Source organism: Schistocerca piceifrons, chromosome 7 (genome assembly GCF_021461385.2).
Source record: "Schistocerca piceifrons isolate TAMUIC-IGC-003096 chromosome 7, iqSchPice1.1, whole genome shotgun sequence".
NCBI lineage: Eukaryota > Metazoa > Arthropoda > Insecta > Orthoptera > Acrididae > Schistocerca > Schistocerca piceifrons.
Window position 1 is genome coordinate 410333308 of NC_060144.1, and position 22539 is coordinate 410355846.

General features: G+C 37.6%; 1 protein-coding gene across 2 annotated transcripts in view; it reads left to right on the top strand.

The window, feature by feature from the left end:
* The window catches only part of LOC124804747 (putative helicase MOV-10), a 317343-nt gene that overhangs the window by 276492 nt on the left and 18312 nt on the right, over positions 1 to 22539 (top strand). For both annotated transcript variants that reach the window (XM_047265048.1, XM_047265049.1), the window contains exon 19: positions 11622 to 11829. In XM_047265048.1, the coding sequence (XP_047121004.1) occupies positions 11622 to 11829 (208 nt within the window). The remainder of the gene's footprint in view (positions 1 to 11621; positions 11830 to 22539) is intronic.

The following is a 22539-nucleotide window of genomic DNA, read 5'->3' on the forward strand; positions in this document are numbered from 1 at the left end:
TAGCAATATCATTTGCTTTTGACTGAATCACAGGGCCAGTTAAAGGTATGTTAGATGCACGCATATGACTGACTCATTCTAGCAGTAACGTCTCGATGTCTTCATACTTGGCGGTACGAAGTCATTTAGATTTATTTCCAGAACCTGATGCTGCAGTATTAATAATTTTTTTTCGATTCTTAATAATCATAGAGATAGTAGATTTAGGTATTCCAAACTGCTCTGAAATTGCTGTTTTCTTGGTACCACGGTCAACTTCATCTAGAATCTTAAGCTTTAACTGTACATTTAGAGCTGTCTGTTTCCTCTTTGCTATTTTCGCTTGCTACGGTACTGGTTGTAACTGTAGTTTTTATTCAGTATTCATACTCGATATGGCTACGACTAACAGAACACCTGCCAAATCTGGCACTGAGTACATTCCTAAATGGTGCTGCACACATTATTGAATGTCTTAAAATGTACAGCATATGCTGATTGTTGAGGTGACATACGCGGCTACTGACCTACAATACGTTAAAAACGAGTCAATAATAAGTAAAATTAGCTTTGTAGCTACATTTCCTACATTCATTTCGGAAAGAAAATTACGCTTTAGAATGCTCTAAGGTTGGAAGTTTGTGTTACAATGAAATTTAATTACACTAGGAACTGAAACAGAGTTTGTAATTTGCCTCAACCGAAATTCATGTTAACCGATAAGACATACCATAAGATCTAATGTATTCCTGGTGGGACCAATATTTTTTTCGCGTTAATTGCGAGTTCGTCTTATACGAGTTCACGCTAATGAAGTTATACTGTATTTCCTTTGAATAAAAATATGTGTGTGTTTCTTTCAGTTACCTTGTATACTGTGCTATACTATACTGTAGCAGTTCTTGCTACATGTGATCCAAGTTTCATCGCACTATGCTGCTTGGCAGTGACACATCGTGCGAAATTTACTTTCATTTTTGACTTTTGTACACAGGTGTATGTGGTTATGTCCCACACACTTGAGCAGTGTTCTGACATGGTTTGCACAAATATTTTGAAAGTAATCTCCTTTTGTAGACTTATTGCATTTTCCCAGTATTATACCAATGAAGCAAACCTGCCACCTGTATTACCTGTGGCTGAGCTTTGTTATCATTCAGTTCCTTATTCTTACACCCAGATATTTGAATGAGTTGACTGGTTCCAGTCATGACTCATTGACATTGTAGTCATTGTACATTTCTGCATTTTGTGAAATCTTTGTACCACCTTCAAATCTTACAAAAGTCTGACATGATTTGTGCAGCTTGTTTCAAATTATGCTTTATCATAAATGACTGCATTATTAGCAAAAAGTTCAAGTTCTGATACAGGTCTGCATGCCAACCAGCCAACACAGGGATGATGACATTGAAGAGTGCTGCAGCAGAATTGAATCACTGGTGGAGAGAGAGAAGAAAAAGGTGTGCATCATAGTAATGGGAAATTGGAATGCGGTGGTTGGTGAAGGGAAAGACAGAGATGTGGTTGGAAAGTTTAGATTGGGTAACAGAAACGGAAGATGTGCGAGAATGGTCAGATTTCGTAAGGAAAACTCATTGGTAGTTGGGAACACGCTTTTTGGACATCACTAAAGAAGACGGTACACATGGACATCGAATATAGACAACAGCAAATCCAGATCGATTGCATACTAATACAGGGTAGATTCCAGACATGCAACAGAAATGCCAAGATTTATCCAGGAGCAGATATTAACTCTGACCACAATGTAGTTGTAGCAGATGTGCAGGTTGGATTGAAAAGAATGTTGGTAGGTAAAGTGAGAGAGAAATTTAACTTGGATACTCAAAATACTCAAAAGGAAGAAGGAATACAAAAAGCTTGAAGAAGAGTCCCAAGACAAGTGGAAGATTAGAGAAAAGGCAGAGGGCATAAATGAACAGTGGAACCAGTTCAGAGACACCCTGAAAGCAACCAGTATAGGTGTTGGTCTGGCGAAGTGCAAGTGGAGAAGGGAACCATGGGCTACCAATGACATGATTTTGAAGATGGCAGAAGGGAGAAACTGGAAAAACGCACAAACTGACGAAGGAAAATGGCAATACAGAAGACTGAACAATGAGCTGAGAAGAGTAACTGATCAGGTCAGGGAAAAATGGACAAGAGCTATGTGCTCAGAAATTGAGACACTGGAGAAAGAGGGCAAGTACAAAAAGATGTATTGAATGGCCAAGGAAATAGTATTTCAGGGAAGGAAAAACAAAACAAACGTCGAGATAGAAGGGAAAGATGGAACTCTTTTAAGTGACCCACACACTGTTAAGAACAGATGGAAGTAATATATTGAAACTCTCTATGAAGTGGATCAAAGACTTTCCTATCTGCAGATTGACAAGGAAGAATCAGTGAATGAAGATGAAAAAGGAACAAAAGCATGTGTTGTAGGTGACATTCCGGCAGAAATCTTAAAGAGTTTAAAATAAACAGGTGAAAATGAGTTGACCTGTCTTTGCAACTACATTTATGACAAAGGGGAATGGCCAGAAGACTTTCTCATAAGTAATAGTCCCAATTCCAAAGACTAATAATCCCAAAAATTGTGAAGACCACAGGACAATCACCCTAATATCGCAGGCAGAAAAAGTAGTTCTTTGAATTCTGAATAGGAGGCTATATGGAATGTCAGAAGAAACACTTGGTGTATGATGTCTTCATAGACCTCGAAGAGGCCTTTGATAGAGTGCAGTGGGATAAGCTGTTAGATATCTTGAAAACGAAGGGAGTAAAGTGGAAGGAGAGAAGATTGATTGCAAATCTGAACCTGAATCAAAAAGTTCAGGTGTGAATAGCTAATGGGATCTCTGAAGATGCAAGATTGGGAGAGGTGTTAGACAGCGCTGTTGTCTCTCTCCGATCCTATTTAACATCTGTCTGGAGAAAGTAATGAAAAGCTGTTGGGATGGGACAAGAGGCGTCAGGACAGGTGGGTGAAAAATTGAACATATAAGATTTGCAGATGACATGGTGATCCTCACAGAAAATCGAGAGACGCTGACTCAGACTCAAATGCTAAATGACCTGAATCAAGCCTGTGCAGCATACGGCATGAAAATTAATGAAAAGAAAACCAAAAGCATGGACATGGCCCTAAAGAAAAGAAAAGTGAAAATTAAGTTGGGGTCAGAAATCATAGAATAGGTAAGGTCATTCAAGTATTTGGGAAGTTGGATTAAAATAATCTTGGATTGCCAGCAAGATACCAAAGTGGTGAAAGAGGCATTTCAAAACTAGAGAAGACTCCTAACTAGTTGTTTAAACAAGGAAGTAAGGAAGCGACTGGTTTAGTCCTTAATATGGAGTGTGACCATGTATGGAGCAGAAATGTGGACTTTGAGAAAGCAGAATGAGAAGAGAATTGAAGCTTGTGAAATGTGGATATGGCATAGAGTGGAGAAGATTAGTTGGACTGATAAAGTCATGAATGAAGAAATATTGAGGAGAGTTGGAGAAGAACGGAGATTGCTGCTGATGGTGAAGAACAGGAAACTAAAGTGGATAGACCATAATCTAATAAGAGATTGCCTTCTAGTAGAGGAAATTGAAGGTTTCATTCTGGGAAAAAGAGGGAAGGGCAGAAGAAGGTTCCAGATGCTGGATGATGTCAGCAGGCCACAATGAAGGTACCAAGGAATGAAGAGGAATGCAGAAGACAGAGAAGCATGGAGGGCTATGCAGTCAAAACTTGGTGCAAGGCAGACAACCCAGTGATAATGATTAAGATGGAAAAGAGAGTAATTACTGTTTCCTTGGAGTAAGTCAAGAAAATTCAGTAACATCAACTGGAATTAAATCTTATTTGGATTCTGGAGCTACAGAGCGCTTCATGAATAGTAATTTATGTTTGAAAAACTTGTTGGAACAAAATTAATATTGCAAAGTCTGGAACATTTCTATATGCCAAATTTGTTGGCGAAGTTGAAGTTGTAAGTTATGTGAATGGCAAGAAAATTATGATTTTGAGCAAGAAAATTATGATTTTGATCACAGATTTTCTGTGAGTTCCAGACTTCACCTATAACCTGCTGTCTTTATGTAAATTAGAACTGAAAGATTGGCAAGTCGTTTTTGAGAGCTTTAATGATAGTATTGTTGAAGTTGTAAGTTATGTGAATGGCAAGAAAATTATGATTTTGAGCAAGAAAATTATGATTTTGATCACAGATTTTCTGTGAGTTCCAGACTTCACCTATAACCTGCTGTCTTTATGTAAATTAGAACTGAAAGATTGGCAAGTCGTTTTTGAGAGCTTTAATGATAGTATTCATAAGGGCAATGTGACTCCTGACGATGTACAGAACAGTGAGACAGATATGTACAGACTAAATTTTATACTTAAGGAACTACAGTGTCCTTGTAGCTTCACCACCATAGATGAATGTATTATGGCACGAAAGGTTGGTTCACCTGAATTATGATAATATTCCTAAGTGCCAGACACACGTTGACAGAATTAATTTAAATCTAGCAAGTCAGATGATGATCACATCATACGTGTATTCAAGGAAAACATACATCACAGTCCCATGAAACATGAGAGTAAAAACAAGTGGACCACTAGAACTTATCCATGGTGATCTAATAGAACCAATTACTCAAAGTTCATACTCATACGATGATAAAAGATATAGTTTAACATTTATTGATGATTCTTATTCAATTTTCTTGTGTATGTTTTCTAGAAACGAAGTCATAAATGCCGAACTTTTTCAAAAATTTTGAAGCAACATCGACAGCTTATTTTAGTTTGAAAATAAGTTGTCATAATTGTGATAATGGGCAGAAGTATATATCAAATGAGGTGAAGACTTTCTGTGAACATTTGGGCATTCAGTTTGAGTTCACAGTGTGAAAGACACTGTAGTGTTTCCTATCCTCGGGGTTCTGCCATTAAAATACAAAATAGAAAATCTGATTGGGTTTTGAATTTTGATGGAATAAGTTACGTATAAAGCGGACTTCGTATTACTGATTGAGATAGTGCTGTAATTTGACCGTGCATGGCAGACCGGGTCGGCAACACTACAAAAAGCAACTGTAAGGAAATAGCATCAGAAATAAGTTGATATTTACCTTATAATTCTGTTAGAAACCTAGTATTTATTATAATATAGTCTTCGTGTCTGCATCTGGAATACTACTTAATTTTCTTGTAGGATGTCCTTTTTCTCATTGTTTGCTGGTCCTCTTGTTCTCCATCTGATGAAAAGTTCTTTAAGTTGTCACTGTCAGGATTAATTTATAAATTTGACGATAACCATTTTGAATCACTACTGAAATAACTTTGTTTCATAATATAGTTTTACTTTCCACTTAAAAGCATATTTAACACAGTGCCGAAAACTACACGTCTTGAACGTATGAAGACAAGGGAGTAATTAACTAGTTGTTAAAACAAAAAAGATCAAAATTACTTTTAAAAAATCTAATCGCTGGCGCAGTGCTCTTCTGCATGCGCAATCGTAAATTATATCTTTGTACTGGCGGAGGCGCAGTAGTCAAAGTACCGTTACAATGCCTCCTGTACTGACACGCTCCGCAAGCGAGCGAGGGAAACATTCCACGTGGGAAAAATATATCTAAAAACGAAGAGGATGTGACTTACCAAACAAAAGTGCTGTCAGGTCGATAGACACACAAACAAACACAAACATACACACAAAATTCAAGCTTTTGCAACCAACGGTTGCTTCGTCAGGAAAGAGGGAAGGAGAGCGGAAGACGAAAGGATGTGGGTTTTAAGGGAGAGGGTAAGGAGTCATTCCAATCCCGGGAGCGGAAAGACTTACCTTAGGGGGAAAAAAGGACAGGTATACACTCGCACACACACACATATCCATCCGCACATACACAGACACAAGCAGACATTTGTAAAGGCAACTTCAGAATCTGGTTGAGCATGTCAGAGTCCTGTGTCTTAGTTTCGTCATTTTTTCGTGTCTGATTAATGTCTGGTTCTGAATTTGTCATTGTCAGTGTCGCGTTTTGTCGTGTAGTACTCACTCTCCATTCGCCTGTATATCTGTTTAAATATAGGGGTTGTTGTCTTAATCAATCCGGTAAACTTATGTCTTGAACATCCTCACTATTAAGTTCAATATTCATTTGACTGTCGGACATGTTTTGCAATGTGTCACTTTCACTAAGCTTGTCCGCGGAAACAATTTCTACGTGTCTAGCATCCGTCTTGCAATTTTTGTAATTAATTGCAGATAAAATTTTCCAATGGCAAAAAGAATTTTAAAATATGATATGTTGAAATCTGAAATTTCTCTTGTGGAAATGGATATTTCTATATGATTTTTAATCAGAAATTGAATTATTAAACTGGTACTGAAATTTCCCTCTCACCAATAAATGACTGTGAATATGCTCTTCACTTATCATTTGCAATAATAGTAAATCAATTTTAACTACAATTTGGGAAAATAATTTCGAAATAAATGGATCGGAATAAAGGAAGTACAGATGGCTGCTTCAAACTGGAAAAAATGTAAATTTCTGTACTCACCAATTTTTTTTGTTCTTCAGTCTTATGTTGCAAATGTAGCGTCAGATATACAGTTTTCAATCCAAAATTTTTTCTTTCCTGTCCATGCAAATTATTTTATGGAATGTTATCCTTTTCCTTTTTAACAAATTAATTTCCTCAGCAAGAAAATGAAAATTAACACAAATTAGTAACAGGGTAAACAATATTGTTGTAAATTTCATGCACATAACGTTACAATTGAAATGAATGAGAATTAGTCCAAATTCATTTTCTGATGCTATTAAAATTAGATAAAATGTCTAAAATTTATAATAGTTGCATTTGTATCAAATCCGAAGATTGTAAGTCCTGTCACCAGGACGCCAATTCTAGTGTTTCCTATCCTCGGGGTTCTGCTGTGAAAATACAAAATAGAAAATCTGATTGGGTTTTGAATTTTGATGGAATAAGTTACGGATAAGGCGGACTTCGTATTACTGATTGAGATAGTGCTGTAATTTTACCGTCATGGCAGACCGGGTCGGCAACACTACAAAAAGCTACTGTAAGGAAATAGCATCAGAAATAAGTTGAAATCTACCTTATAATTCTGTTAGAAACATAATATTTATTATAATATAGTCTTCGTGGCTGCGTCTGGAATACTTCTTAATTTTCTTGTAGGATGTCCTTTTTCTCATTGTTTGCTGGTCCCCTTGTTCTCCATCTGATGAAAATTTCTTTAAGTTGTCACTGTCAGGATTAATTTATAAATTTGGCGATAACCATTTCTAATCACTACTAAAATAACTTCGTTTCGTAATATAGTTTTACCTTCCACTTAAAAGCATATTTAACACAGTGCCGAAAAATACACGTCTCGAACGTATGAAGACAAGGGAGTAATTAAGTAGTTGTTAAAACAAAAAAGATCAAAATTACTTTAAAAAAATCTAATAGCTGGCGCAGCGCTCTTCTGCAGGCGCTATCGTAAATCATATCTTTGTACTGGTGGAGGCGCGGTAGTCAAAGTACCGTTACAACACCACAGCAGAGTGGGATTTATGAAAGGCTAAATAGTATTGTTTAGGACAAAGCTTCTCATATCAAAACTTAACAAAAGTTTCTGTACAGAAGCAGTGTTGACTGCAGTTTATTTACAAATAGGAGTCCAACTATAGCCTTGGAAGAAAAAGTAGCAGCAGCTCTATGGTATGGAAGAAAACAAAACTTGAAGAAGATGGATGTTTTTGGTTGTGTAACCTTTTTAAACATTCCAAAGGAATGTGGAGCTATAAGGTTTAATTATCATTCACTTAGATGAATTTTTATTGGATATTACCCACATGGATACAGATTTTAGTGTCCAAGAGCTGAAGAAAGTAATTTTAGAAAAGGAAGCAATTTTTGGTGAATTTACTTTCATGAGACAACTAGTAAACACTGGCTTTCAGGAGAAGAAGTAAATGTGACAAATGAATTTGAATACCAGACAGATGAAAACAGAATGGAAGAATACAAGATACGTGAAAACAAACAAGAAAGAAGGAAAGAAGAGAGAAAATTCAAGAGAATTGGTCACAATGCCAGAAAAAGCAATGCAACAAGGAACAAAGGATGCCTGCATGATTTTACAGTCATGGAGTACTGACATTGCATACTGAATCATTTTTTGATGATGTCCCTGAATCTTATGGAGATACACAAAGGATACATGATGAACATAAATGGCATGGAGCAACCAGTAAAGAAATAATGTCACTGGAACTTAGCGAGACATGGCTGTAACATTGTGCTGTCCAGAGGAGAGATCAATTGACAACAAGTGTGTCTTCAAAATTAAACATCAAGATAAAGGAACTGAAAGAATAAGGTGAGGCTTGTAACCAAAGGCTGTGTTCAGAAGAAGGTTTATTATTATGGTGAAATATAAGCGCCTGTTGCATGTTTGGCTATGTTGAAAACACCAATGTTAATCCTCATTGAACGGGATCTGTATACATGCCAAATGAATGTCAAAATACTTTTATACATAGGGAACTAATTGAAGATCCCTCAAGGTGTCACATGTCCAAAGAATCAATTTAAAAAAAGGCCTTGTATGGATTGAAACAGGATCCTCTTATGTGGAATGCAAAATTTGATAGCTTTTTCAAAAGTATTGGATTTAAGCAGTCAAATGTTACAGATGTCGGTATGCAGTCAAATGTTACAGATGTCGGTATGTGGGCAATTAGGAAGATAGTAGAGTGTATCTTTTATTATATGTAGATGATATTATAATTGCTGCAAGTAACTCTGATAAGATCAGCAAGATTACAAGGGCTTTGGAAAATCAATTTTTCGTGTGTGATATGGGAGAACTTAAATCATTTCTTGGCCTTGGTTTCGAAAGGTCAGATGATGGAATGATTATGAGTCAACCCACATACTTACAAAAACTATGTACTCAAATGCTTCAACATGAAACAATTGTAGCCCATTTAAGACACCAGTGGAGGCCAAACCCATAAAGGAAAATAAACCAGAGCTGAAAAGTAATCAAGATTACACAGGTGAATCCAAACCATTTCATCAGTTGATACATTGTTTGATATGTGCTATGCTTGTGACAAGACCAGACTTGAATGGCAGTAAATTATTTCATCTGATATGAAAGCAAACCAATGGACTGCCATTGCAAGAAACTTAAAAAAGAGAGCTAAGAATATCAAAGGGTTGTTGAATTTTGGTCTGCACCATGGAAGAGGAGCTAGACAGATACAGATTTTGGCAGAGGAAAAGATAGGGAGTCTACATCAGGATTCCGTTGGCAAGTGCATGGAAATACTGTTTGTTGAATGACAAATGTCAAAGCTATGTTTCCTTATTTTCAACTGAAGCTGAGTATGTAGCCTTGGCCACAACTGCAGTTCATTGTTTGGTTAATTAAACTGTTGACTGTCATGGGTCTTAAGGTCAACTACCCAATAAGATTTCTTGAAGACAGCGATTCTGGTACTCATTTGTGTGGAAGGTGGGAGCATCAGATAATGAAACACATTAATATTAAATACAGTTCTGTCAGAAAGTGTGTGAGCAAGGGAATTATTGATGATTGTTATATAAACAGAAAGGAAAATGCAGCTCTCTAAATTTTTCAAGATATTATCAACAATTAATACTTAGATTAAATGGCCTTGAGTTAAATATTTGTTTCAATTATAAAATATGAGCATTGTGGGAGAATATCGAAGGTTGTATAAATTACTGTTTTGTTTTTTACTTTATGTATGATAATATCTGTGTTGCTATGGAGGTTTTTCTTTCCCTGGAGTTCTTAGGTGAGTTGCTGTGTTTGTGTTGCCATGAGTAACTGGTTGATTTAGAACACTGAATAAATCTTTGTTTCTCAAGCAATGAAATACAAGAAGTGGAAAATGTGATATTTTTTGGACTACAGATAGATCACAACCTCAGTTGGAAAATCCACTGCCTAGAATTAATAAAGCATCTTGGTTCATTTATGTTTGCGGTGCGCATGATTACTGCTGAAGGCAACTTAAAAATGAAGAAACTAGTTTATTCTACATATTTCTATTCACTAATGAGTTATGAAAACTTTTACCGAGTAAATTCAAGATACAGGGATAAATTTTCAGAACATAGAAGCATGCTGAAAGAATTATATCTCATGTTAATTCAAGAACATAATGCAGAGACCTCATCAAAAAACTTGATATTTTGACAACTACTTCACGGTGCATATATTCGTTACTCTTCTTTGTCTTTATGTAATTTCTCTTTTCACAAAGAATAATGGAAAGTATGAAAACCTGTGAAAACCTACTTACAAAGTTTCTAAAACCATTTCAAATTTTGTAAGAAAGTGAAATGATCATGTGGCATTGTTGACCGGGAGGCTCAATTCTGGGAAGTTAGGCCGCCGAGTTGCAAGTGTGCAACTTGCATGCCATTGATGATGATGAAGGATGATGACAACACAATACCCAGTCCACGATCAGATAAACTCCCCAACCTGGCCAGGAATTGAACCCGGGCCTGCTGCATGTTAGGCAAACATGTTACCACCCAGCTAAGCAGGCACACTTTCAGTGATGTATCATGGAATATATTACTGACTCCTGTATATCTTTCCGATAAGATTGCGATGACAAGATTAAACTAATTGCAGGATGCACAGAGGCATTTAAGCAATCAATCTTCGTGCAGTCCATATGTGAATGGAATGGGAAAAAGCCGTGATAACAGGTATTATGGGACGTACTCTCTGCCCTGCATTTCACAGTGGGTTGCAGAATGTAGATGTAGATGTAGAGTGTAACACTAGGACCAAAAACAACTCTACAAAGATATCAAGGTGTACTAATATCAGACAACCTAGGAGAGCACATTAAATGTCACTTAGATAATGTAGTGAAGTGTAAGATTGAATTTCAGCACTTTTGGGCATCTCATTCTATTCTGTTGAAGAATAGCTTCATAAAAACTCTTCAGTTTTATGTTTTTGGTTAATTCGTAGTTAGAATTAACACTGTAATATAGCAATGTAATGTAATTTCATGCAATTAAATTAAATGCACATCCTTAACTTCTTTTCCACATCCAGAAACCACTTTCTGTGGATCTGTTGAATACGACTAATGTAATGTACAAAAGGGCAGAGCTATACCTAGTAAGTTGACAAAAATCAGTTGTTAAGAAAAAGTAATAGAAAGAGCCAGTTCATGACCAAATACATATAATTTTGCAGAACATTAGGAAATGTTTTCCTATCTAATATTATCAAGTTCTGCCAAGCACTGGTGTAAAATTCAGTTAAAGTGATAGAAATGTTACTCCAACAGTTTATTTGTTTAATCATGTGTCTCGTTTTTAATCAGATTTAGTATAAACTGTTACTGTTTTTATTTTTCAACACTATATAATGGCCATGTTTAATGAGAGCTTCATTATAATATTTACTGATGCGTTAGACAAAAAAGTGATAGCCAAAAATTATTTGTAATTTCCTCTAGCAGGTATTGTGCATAGCACATTGAATTTGTATGAACAAATGATTATGATGGCAATAAAAGATAGGTACTAACAAGAAACTGTTTAATTACAGAGATTCAATGTGGCTGTGACTCGTCCAAAAGCTCTGCTAATTGTTATCGGAAATCCTGATGTACTTCAACATGATAAGTGTTGGAGGAAACTTATTGAATTTTGCCATAAAAATGGTGCTTGCGCAGGGTGTAAATTACAGCTGCAAGTGGACCACATTCCCAGTATTGATGATGACTTCAACTTCAATTTCGCAGGTCTCAGTTTGGGTAAGAAAACTAAACTGTACTCTAAATTTTTTTTGAAGCAGTCATTTAAGACTGAGGCCATTGTGTGTGTGTGTGTGTGTGTGTGTGTGTGTGTGTGTGTTTTATTTTTTTTATTTTTTACAATGATGGTGTAGTATTGTGGTTAATAAAATGTTCACTTTGCAGAGGAGGATTCTGACTTAAGTAAATTTTAATAATAATAATATTTTGTTCCAAAATATGCCCCAATATTTTGTCAGGTTTGTTGTGCTTTTGGTGCAAGAACCTTTTATGGACCTGGTGTGCAGAAGTCCAGTCCTCTGTAGATGATGCTGTCATTTCCACTAGACTTATATATATATACACCATTGGTGTCATGAGTATGCAGATAGCTTGCTGATAATATCATTTATGACCATGCATGGCTCTTAGTTAAGGACTCTGAGGCAGAGCTGACAAAAAATATATATTTAAATATATTTATGATGATAAATTACAGAATGTTATCAGCATTTTGAATACTTCGACATGGATTTAAATACTGACAGTCAACATTTTTGTAACTGTTGATATTGAGTCATATTTTTTGAACAGACAGTAACTAGCTTTAAGGCTGCACCTAATTTGGATCGCTGCTGTTGGTTTTTTGAGTGTAGCAGTGTTTTGCAGGCATGGTTTCTGTGGGGTACAGGTCTTCAGTCTTCAGGGCCTCCCAAAGGGTCCATTTTTTTGGCCTAAGCATGTTCTACCAACTTCCACATGATTTTCTTACAATGAAAGGGAATCCACAAGTGGCTGAACCTTCACTATCGAATCCCTGTCTCTGTATATCTTTATTATGCTTTGATGTGTCATTAATCAATATATAATAGTATTGTTTTGGAAGGTATTGACAAATCTATCAGCTGTTGGAGAGGCATTCTAAATTTTTAAATATCTTGTTATAGTACACTAGAATACCATAACATAAGTGCCAACACCTAATGAGAGTGACACGAATGATTAGAGGAAAGTTGGCAAGACATGCCCCATTGTCTTTAGCTGCTGAGAATTTCCTTGCTTGCTGATGGGGTTTGTGTGATGTAGTGCATTATTGGCAAGTTTCTTTTGTGAGTGCATTGTGCCTGAATTCTTGTGAGTTTTATTTCCTTACAATCTGTATATTGAGCAAGCAGTGAAGGAAACAAAAGAAAAATTTGGAGTAGGTATTAAAATCCATGGAGGAGAAATAAAAACTTTGAGGTTCGCCGATGACATTTTAATTCTGTCAGAGACAGCAAAGAACTTGGAAGAGCAGTTGAACGGAATGGATAGTGTCTTGAAAGGAGGATATAAGATGAACATCAACAAAAGCAAAACGACAAATTGGAGTCGAGCTCTGTTTAATGAATAATGTGTATGCATGTGATGTGACATATTAACAAGCGTTTATTGCATTTATCATATACAAATTAACATAGAATGCTCTTCTAGTGTGTACTAAGTGTGTGTCAAAGAAATATGTTCAAAAGGTTTTGAAATAAACAATTTCTGGTGTAGCAAAATGTATGTGGTGACGGTACTGGGACTAGTGGCACTGTTAAGAAACCAAGAATTGTTCAGAAATTTAGGGAGGAATACTCTAAAGCATGTCTCTGTTTATTGTGCTCCCCCAAATCTGATTCACATGTGTTTTGTTGTGTGTATAGCAGGGATTTTTCCATTGCACGTGGTGAAACAGGCAATTGTTACAAACACTTGATGAGGAAAATTCCTTCAGAATTGCTAATGTATGATTTAGCAGCGCATCAACATATTTGCATTTACATCTACATGATTACTCTGCTATTCACTATAAAGTACCTGGCAGAGGGTTCAATGAGCCACCTTCAAGCTGTTGCTTTACCGCTCCACTCTTGAACGGTGCGCTGGAAAAACGAGCACTTAAATTTTTCTGTGTGAGCCCTTATCTCTCTTATTTTATCATGATGATCAATTCTCCCTATGTACGTGGGTGCCAGCAGAATGTTTTCACAATTGGAGGAGAAAATTGGTAATTGAAATTTCATTAGAAGATCCCGTTGCAATGAAAAACACCTTTGTTTCAATGATAGCCACTCCAATTCACTTATCATGCCTGTGGCATTATCTTCCCTACTTCGCAGTAACACAAAACAAGCTGCCCTTCTTTGTACTTTTTCAATGTCATCCGTCAGTCCCATCTGATGCGGATCCCACACCGCACAGTAATACTCCAGAATAGGGCGGATAAGCGTGTTGTAAGCAGTCACTTTAGTAGACCTGTTGCACCTTCTAACTGTTCTGCCAATGAATAATCATTTTGCATTTCGTTTTGGTCATTTGATGACTTTACAAGATAGTAAATAACAGCATCATCTGCAAACAATCTAAGACTGAGATTGTCTCCTCTGTCGTTAATATAGATCAGGAACAATAGAAGGCCTATAACACTTCGTTGGGGAACGCTGGATATTATTTCTGTTTTACTCGATGAATTTGCATCTATTACTATGAACTGTGATCTTTCTGACGGGAAATCAAATCCAGTCACACAGCTGAGGTAATATTCCATAGGCACGCAGTTTAGTTAGAAGACGCTTGCAAGGATTGGTGTCGAAAGCCTTCTGGAAATCTAAAAATATATAATCAATTTGACGTTCCCTGTCAATAGCACTCATTACTTCATTAGTATAAAGGGATAGTTGTGTTTCGCAAGAACAATATTTTTTTAATCTGTGCTGACTACATGTCAATAAATCGTTTTCTTCGAGGTACTTCATAATGTTCGAATACAGTACATGTTCCAAAACCCTACCTAACAGTACGCTCCATGCCCCTATCTGTTTACATTACTAATTGGCTTTCTTAAAAGTTGGCATCTTTGTCATTGTAAGTAAAAGAATTTATAGGTGGAGGAGCGAAGACAGTACATTTAATATCCTTTGTCCCAGTAGTGTTACATACCCTGATGAAAGTTACTTGCAATATTGGCCAAAATGTTGGTACATCGTTTTAACTGGGATGCAGTCTATAGCACAGATCATTTATATGGAAACTGCTACTATTTGTGTAGATAAATAAGAAACACTTACTTTTGAGTGCTTTATAAGGTAGGAGTTGAAGAGATCACTGAAGTTGTGAATGAACTCATACTTTAACTAAGTCAACCAGTATATAGAATATCATGTAACTTATTTCTGGCTGAAATACCTCATTTGCATTTTGTCTTATTTTTAGTACAGCCATGTTTTGTGATTAATTGTAATTAGATCTCAACTTTTTGTCTAAGATAGCACAAATAACTTCTGCAGTGTTGCAATGTTTAGAAGATTTTGAATGGGATGTATTACTTCTAATAGTTTTAACAGTTCTTCAGCAGTTTAACTGAAAACAAAGACAATAATATTGTTGAATATGTGTTTGTTACTGATATTTTTGTGTCTGCCAGAATAGATCCATTATTTTTGTTAATGAATATCAAAAATGCAGGAAAAGGTAGATTGCTACTGACCATAAGGACGATACATTAAGTTGCAGGCAGGCACAGTTGAAATGCATATTTCATGCACACACGACTGCCAACTCCGGCAGCTCAGGCTATAATGAAACTATCATGTGGGATGGAAGCAGCAATCTGGAGGGGGCGGGGAAGGGGAAGGAATAGCAGTGTACAGGTGGGGGAGAGAGGAGTACTGTCTGGTGGAGTGTGTAGGGATTAAGGGATTAGAATGCAAACAGACACTGCGTCAGAAGATTGTGGGGCAGGGAAGCGGGGAAAACGAAATGAAAAAGTAGAGGAGCAGGGAAAGATGGGCGGGCAGGTGAATTGGTAGAGGGCATCAAGCAAAGAGTGTGGGAGATGAGAATGGAGAGGAGGTGATAGGACAGACGGGGTGCAAACTGTTGGTTGGAGGGTGTGGATAAGCATGTTGCTGTAGATTGAGTACAGGATAATTATGGTGGCGCAGAATGTGTTGTAAGGATAATTGCCATCTGTGCAGTTCAGAAAAGCTGGTGGTGGAAAGGAGGATCCACATGGCTTGGGTAGTGGAGCAGCCACTGAAATCAAGTATGTTGTACACATCTGCAAGTTGTGTCACAGGGTGGTCTACTTTGCTCTTGACCACAGTTTGGCAGTGGCCATTCATCCTGGTGGATAGCTGGTTGATAGTCATACAAATATTTAAAAAAGCTGTGTAATGATTGCAGGAGAGCTGGTATATGACATGGGTGCTTTCTCTGGGGGCCAGGCCCCTGATGGGATAGGAGAAACTTGACAGGACTGGAATAGGAAATGCTGAGTGGGTGGATTTGGCAGATCTTGGACCAGGGTCTTTGACAGGGACTTGATCCTTGTGGCAAGAGGTTGGGATTGGGAGTGTTCTGGAGGTTGGGTGGGCCATGGAACACCAGTTTAGGAGGGTTGCAAAGGATCGTGGGTTGGATGTCCCTCTTTTCAGGGCCTGACAATAGGTAACAAAAGCACTGGCAAAGGAAGTGGTTCAGTTGTTCCAGTCCCTGCTGGTATTGGGTGATTTAGGGGCACTCCTTTGGTTCTTAGAGGTTGTGGGAATATTGGGAGTATGAGGGGGAAATGACACAGGAGATCTATTTGCGGACTAAGTCGGGGGATAGTGCCTGTCTGTGAAGGCCTAGATGCGATCCTCAGTGTACTGGGCAAGGGAGTTCATGTCACTGCACGAACACCATCCCCATGTGGCTGGGCTATATGGGAGAGATTTTTTTGGTTTGAAAGGGGTGACAGCTGTCTAAATGCAGACACTGATGGTGGTTATTGGGTTTAATGTGGACAGAGGTGTGGCAGATGGAGCTATCAGAGATAAGGGGGTCAGCATCCAGAAAGATGGCTCAGTTGTTTGAGGAGGACCAGATGAAGCAGATGGGAGAGAAGGTGTTGAGGCTATGACGGAATGAAGATGGGGTGTCTTGGTCCTGAGTCCAGATCATGAAAATGTCATCATTGAACCTGAACCAGAAAGGGGTTTGGCATTTTGAGAAGCAAGGAAGGTTTCCTCTAGATGGCCCATAAACAGGTTGGCACAGGAGGGTGCAATGTGGGTGCCCATGCCCATGCCACAGATTTGTTTGTATACCCTACCTTCAGAGGAGAAGTAATTGTGGGTTAGAATAGAGTTGTGTGAGGAATGAGGTTGTGGGTTTAGAGTCTGAAGGGCATTGGGAAAGGCAGTGTTCAATAGTGGTAAGACCATTGGCATCAAGCCAACTAACATAAGTTCCAAATAATAAAGTTTAATACCGTTTGACACTGAGTGATCCAGCTTGAGATTTATCAGTGGCCTGCCATCTATAGGACAACATGTTGAACCATTTCTCTGTTATGCTGCTCTTGTTATCACCAAAAAAATCTGTTTTTTTTTTCAGTTATCTGGCAACACCCACACAGTGTTTATACTGGTTGTTCGGCCAATCCCAACAGGTAGTGATTTTCAAAAAAAGTGATTTGAATAGATACGACATATATCATCTCATATACAACATATATCATCTCATTAATGCCAGGGCCCTTTTTCTTAATTCGTTGGTATTTTCAATTTGTCCAAGTTGTGCAACTGCTGAAATACTGATTAGTAGTTCTTTACAACTCGAAATGAAGTCTGTCATGACTTGGTAGTTTGGCTGTAATTGCCATGCCTTACTAAAGCCTAGAGTCTCAACAGTACAGAACATATGTCTGCTGCTCATCTCACAGGGGAGGTCTTGAATCACAGACAAGCACAATGAAAAAGAGTGGTAGAAATGTTCAGCTTTTGCACTGCATCCTTTGTCAGTAGTAGAAAACACACATTCACACAAGCACAGCTCACACACTTGGCTTCTGTCATATCTGGGTAATAGAACATTAGGGGGCTGAAAAACAAGGTAGATGAGCAGAATGTTGAAACATGGGAGATATGTTCATTAATTGGTGCGCTCATGGGGTATGCTTTAAAAAAATTGTTCCACTTTCTGCCACCAGGTGAAAAGAAGACACTGTAAACAGTCAGAATGTAAAACGGTTCTTGTTTTGACATCAGTGTGCTGTCTGTTGCTTGGCAGTGTGAGTTGGATTTTTTTTTTTTTTTTTTTTTTTTTTTTTTTTGTAAAGTGACTGTTGGTGTAAAATGTTAAGAAGGTTGAGGTTTTCTGTACGAAAAACAATGGCTATTGAGGAAAAAGATTGTACACTGCTGATAAAATTGTTTTGGCAGCAAGAGCCCCCATGTCTATAAATGGGCTAAAGAATATGATCAAGGAATTTGAAGAAGCAGATAAATTAGGAGGTGCAGCAGGAAGAGGGAGGCAGCCCATTCCCATGGCATTTGTTGAAGAAGTTGCTGTAGTTATAGTGAATCTTGCAGCACATGCCTCAAATTCTGCTCGAGCTTTGTCAAGGGAATTGTCTCTCCCCTGGTCAACAGGTCAAAAAATTTTGTGGTGCACTTTATACTAGTAACCTTGCAGAATTCAGAATGTGCATCAAATAAAGCCCCTAGTTGGCTGCAATACCAAGACTTTGCCCTTTGTTTTTTGGGAGGCATGGAAATCAATGACTTGTGGTCAGGGAATATTCTCTGCAGGTGCAAGGCACATTTTACTTTACACGGGTCTATGAGTGCACAGAACCGTTACACATTGTTTCTACTTTCTCACATGTTGTGCAGGAACATCCATTGCACTCAGCATATGTAACTGCATTGTGAGGTTTCTTTTCCAGAGTGAAGCGGACTATAATATCTCGAAGCACATAATCCACAAAATGGCACTTGCGACTTAAGGTCATGGAGAGTCACAGCCCAGGCATGTTAAGAATGATGGGGCTGTTTCTTGCATTGGTAGAATTCAGCACTAGCAGCCACAATGTGTGTGCAGTGGTGATAGTAGGAAGACAACAATGAGCACAAATTGTCCAAAGTCAATGAAACAGGTTTCTATAGTGGGGCCAACTGCCACAACACATGGTACAAGGTGTGAGAAATCCATGACAAAAACAGTGCCCAGCATACCTCCACATCCTCGTGTAGAAGACATGGAAATGTTGCCATAAGCAGTGTTCGTACACATCCGAGTCTTCTGCCGCCTCGTCAGATAGCTGGAATGGACAAGGAAACATAGCCGGAGATGAAAGTGGAGAGAACAATGTCGGCACAGCCTGTCACATGACTGTAAGAATTTCTGTCTCCTGTTGCACCAACATTTGAAGCAGAGCTTCCATGTCACAACAAGAAAAATGTCACAACCCAATGTGAAAAGCAACTCCACAACAAAACACATGAAAAGTGACTCTACTCATTGCCATTGTGTTCTGACTGCAAGAACATGCAGATAATAATGAACACAACAATGTATACTTCAAGAATATTGGTACAGAAAAACACTTGCCATAGAATGGCTGCCTTACTAGTCTAAGACACATCAGTTGAAAGTAAATATATGACAGAGTGAGGCTGCCTGAACCCAACTCTAAACCATCGGACGGCTAGTAGTGCGCACTACAGAGAGGTAGTGCACATCCGGGTGTGGGGGCCTCGACCGGTGCTGGCATCTTGCAGCTTCTGTAGCACGCCATACAGCTGTGCAACTGGTTTGCCAGTGTGGAATCTTACATGGGTCACTGCAGGCACAGAGAACTTTTACAGACAGATTAAAATTTGTAGTTACTAAAACTCTTCATAAGAAAGATGGAAAGAAAGACTTAAATAATTATCATCCAATTTCCTTACTGATTTCTTCTTTCCAAAGTATTTGAAAAAGTAATTTACTTGAGTAATTTCACATTTAAGTAGAAACAATTTACTTAGCATATCCAGAAGGGTTGCAAAACTGAGCAAGCTATTTATAATTCTCTCACCAAATTTTACAAATGGAATTGATGGTTTTACACACTACAGGTTTGAATCATACTTTACGAACAGAATTCAAAAAATTATGCTGAATAATTCAAACCATGTTGAAAGGAAAGAAAATTTTAGTTACTGATGAGAAAGCATGAAGGGACTCCCACAAGGTTCAGTTGTGTGAATGACCTTCCACTTAATATTCAATAGGCAGAATTGCTATTTTTTGCAGACGTTACCAATGTTATAGTACATTCCATTAGAGAGAGCACAACAGAAGATAATATTGTTAATGGTGTTTCTCAAACAATTATTAAGTGGTTCTTGGTAACTGGGCTCCCTTAATATTGAGAAACTACTATACTCAGTTTTATACAACAAACAGTCATACTGACAATTGATGTAGCGCATGAATAGGAGTCAGTAAACAGTGTACAGTGCTCCAGATTTGTGGTAGTTCATATTGATGAAAACTTGAATTGCTCAAACAATGAAATTCAGCTACTTTTGCTTTTCATATAACTGTTGGTCTTATAAGCAAACAAATCAGCCCTCTTATATCTTTGCATATAGCCACTCAATAATGTTTTATGATATAATTTTCTCATTTAATTCACCACTTAAAAAAAGAAATATTGATTGCACGAAAGTGAGCAGTAGAAACACTATGTGGTGTTCAGCCCATGTCCATCACTCAGGCAACTGTTCTAAGAGTTAGGTAATTTTCAACTGGGCCATCACATTTCATATATTTGCTGATGAAATTTGTCATAAATAATCCATCATAGTTTGAGAAGAATAGTGATGTCCATACTTACTACATTAGAGGAAAAAAATGACCTAATTGCACATTATTAAAGCTGTCAGTGGCTCAGAATGGAGTTCAGTATGCAACAATGACAAATTTTGATAATTTTTCCAATAACATAAAATGTCTGTCAGGTAAAAAAGAAAGTTTTGAATCTAACCTAAAATCATTTCTCTTGGACAATGGACAACACCTTCTGTTCCATAGATGATTTTTTTTCTTTAAAAACTTATAGCCTGTATAAAAAAATGCCTAATTTTTCAGTGAAGTTACATGAGGAGGACTAAAAATAATAGGTCCAGTAAAGTTAACAGTAAACCTGTAAACTGGCTCATTAAGTATCATTTCAATAAAAGAATTGTTCATTTGATCTATGGAATGTGTAACTAACTATTTAACTACGAATATGTCATGCAGAGTAAGCCATGGTCCTCCACCAAACCAATTCCCTACAATGATAATGTTCCCATATGACATATGGCATAAGCTTTGGTAGTAGTGTTCAAAACCATATGTGTGCTCAGATAGACCAATGGTAAAGACTCATGATAAGTAGGAAATCCAGACCAGGAGTCCCAGTTTGGCATAAATTTTCAGGCATCATGCTATAAGCGTATTTAAATAAGTGAAGTGACAGAATACTGAAATTTTGTTTGTATAAATCCATCTGCTATTATACTCTGAAATTACTTTGTGATTGACAGATAGCTGTGGTGGGGAGCAGAGCTTCCAGATCATACACAACATGTCATTCTCATGTGATTGTGACATTCACGTGCACCAGATAAGGAACAAATAGTGTACTTACAGACTGTTGCCAACATCTTTGTAGGTATTGGGGAGGGCACAGTAGGTGCCACTGCTGCTGTACAGATGGCACTGCATGAGATACCATAACTACAAACTGTAGGTGATTAACAACTACAAGATGAACGTTCAGTAACAAAATAACAAATTGTCTAATTCACAGGAGGAAACTGTAAGGAGTGAACGTAAGTGAATGTTAGGAAATGCTGTACTGTTAAATGCCACTTATACCTTCACAATCGTCTGTGTGGCCACAGAAATGCTGTCAGAATTTAATGAAGTAACAAGTTTTTCAATGTTATTTTCCACTACACATTCATTCTCCCATACTCCCATATTTAACCTTCGTGTATCTTGCAACCTTATGCCAATCTGACAATAAAGTTCGGTTTATAGCATTTTTTGTCAATCTTTCCACTTCTGACAATGCAATTTTTTGTTGTTGCTTGCCACATAACCTTTAACACCCATATGAGTTCAGTGGAACTGAAGTGGCTGTGCCATGGTGGCAGTCTTAGGACCATATGGCCATAAGGTGATTTATTCTCAGCCTTGAGACCCAGTAATTCACGCTTTCTACAGTCATCTGGTTTGGAAATGTGTTTTTGTTGTCACCAGTTTATAATGTCTTGTTTTCTGGAAGCCACCATAGGTGTCTTATCAAGAATATTTGAACAATATGAGGTGTTGTCCTTAACTACCATTGAAAGTTTCCTCAAGTCTGTAAAAAGTGAGCCCTTAAACCACTGTTGAAAACTATGTCTCCATTCATTGTTCATACTAATCATCTGTTTTTCCATCAAAAACAACAACATACAGTTTTTCACAAACCCAGCTGATTTGTCTCCATTGAGAAGAATGTGCCTGTTACCTTTTCCAGTGCGTTATGACATGGTGCCAGTTACTGAATCATCTGTCCAGCCTGTGCTCAGTGACTAGCTTGCATTTACCCGTGTTTTGCTGACCCAAACGATATCATCAAAGTTTTCTTTTGATATTGCTGTCAAAAATCGACAGAGCAGGAAATACGGTTTTGCCTTATTTGCATAAAAATATTTTTTATAATAGCACAAATGAACATGCAAGAATCACTACACATTTGCTGCTGCTTCTCCTACCCTCTTGCTGTTTCAGCCTGCCTCACCTGGCACACCCCTTTAATAAGCCTCCTTTCTTGCGCTGTTGGCTTCAGGTATTAAACAACCAACAAATGTTTCCAAATATAGGTATTTACCCGCATTGCGCCCATTTGCATGATAA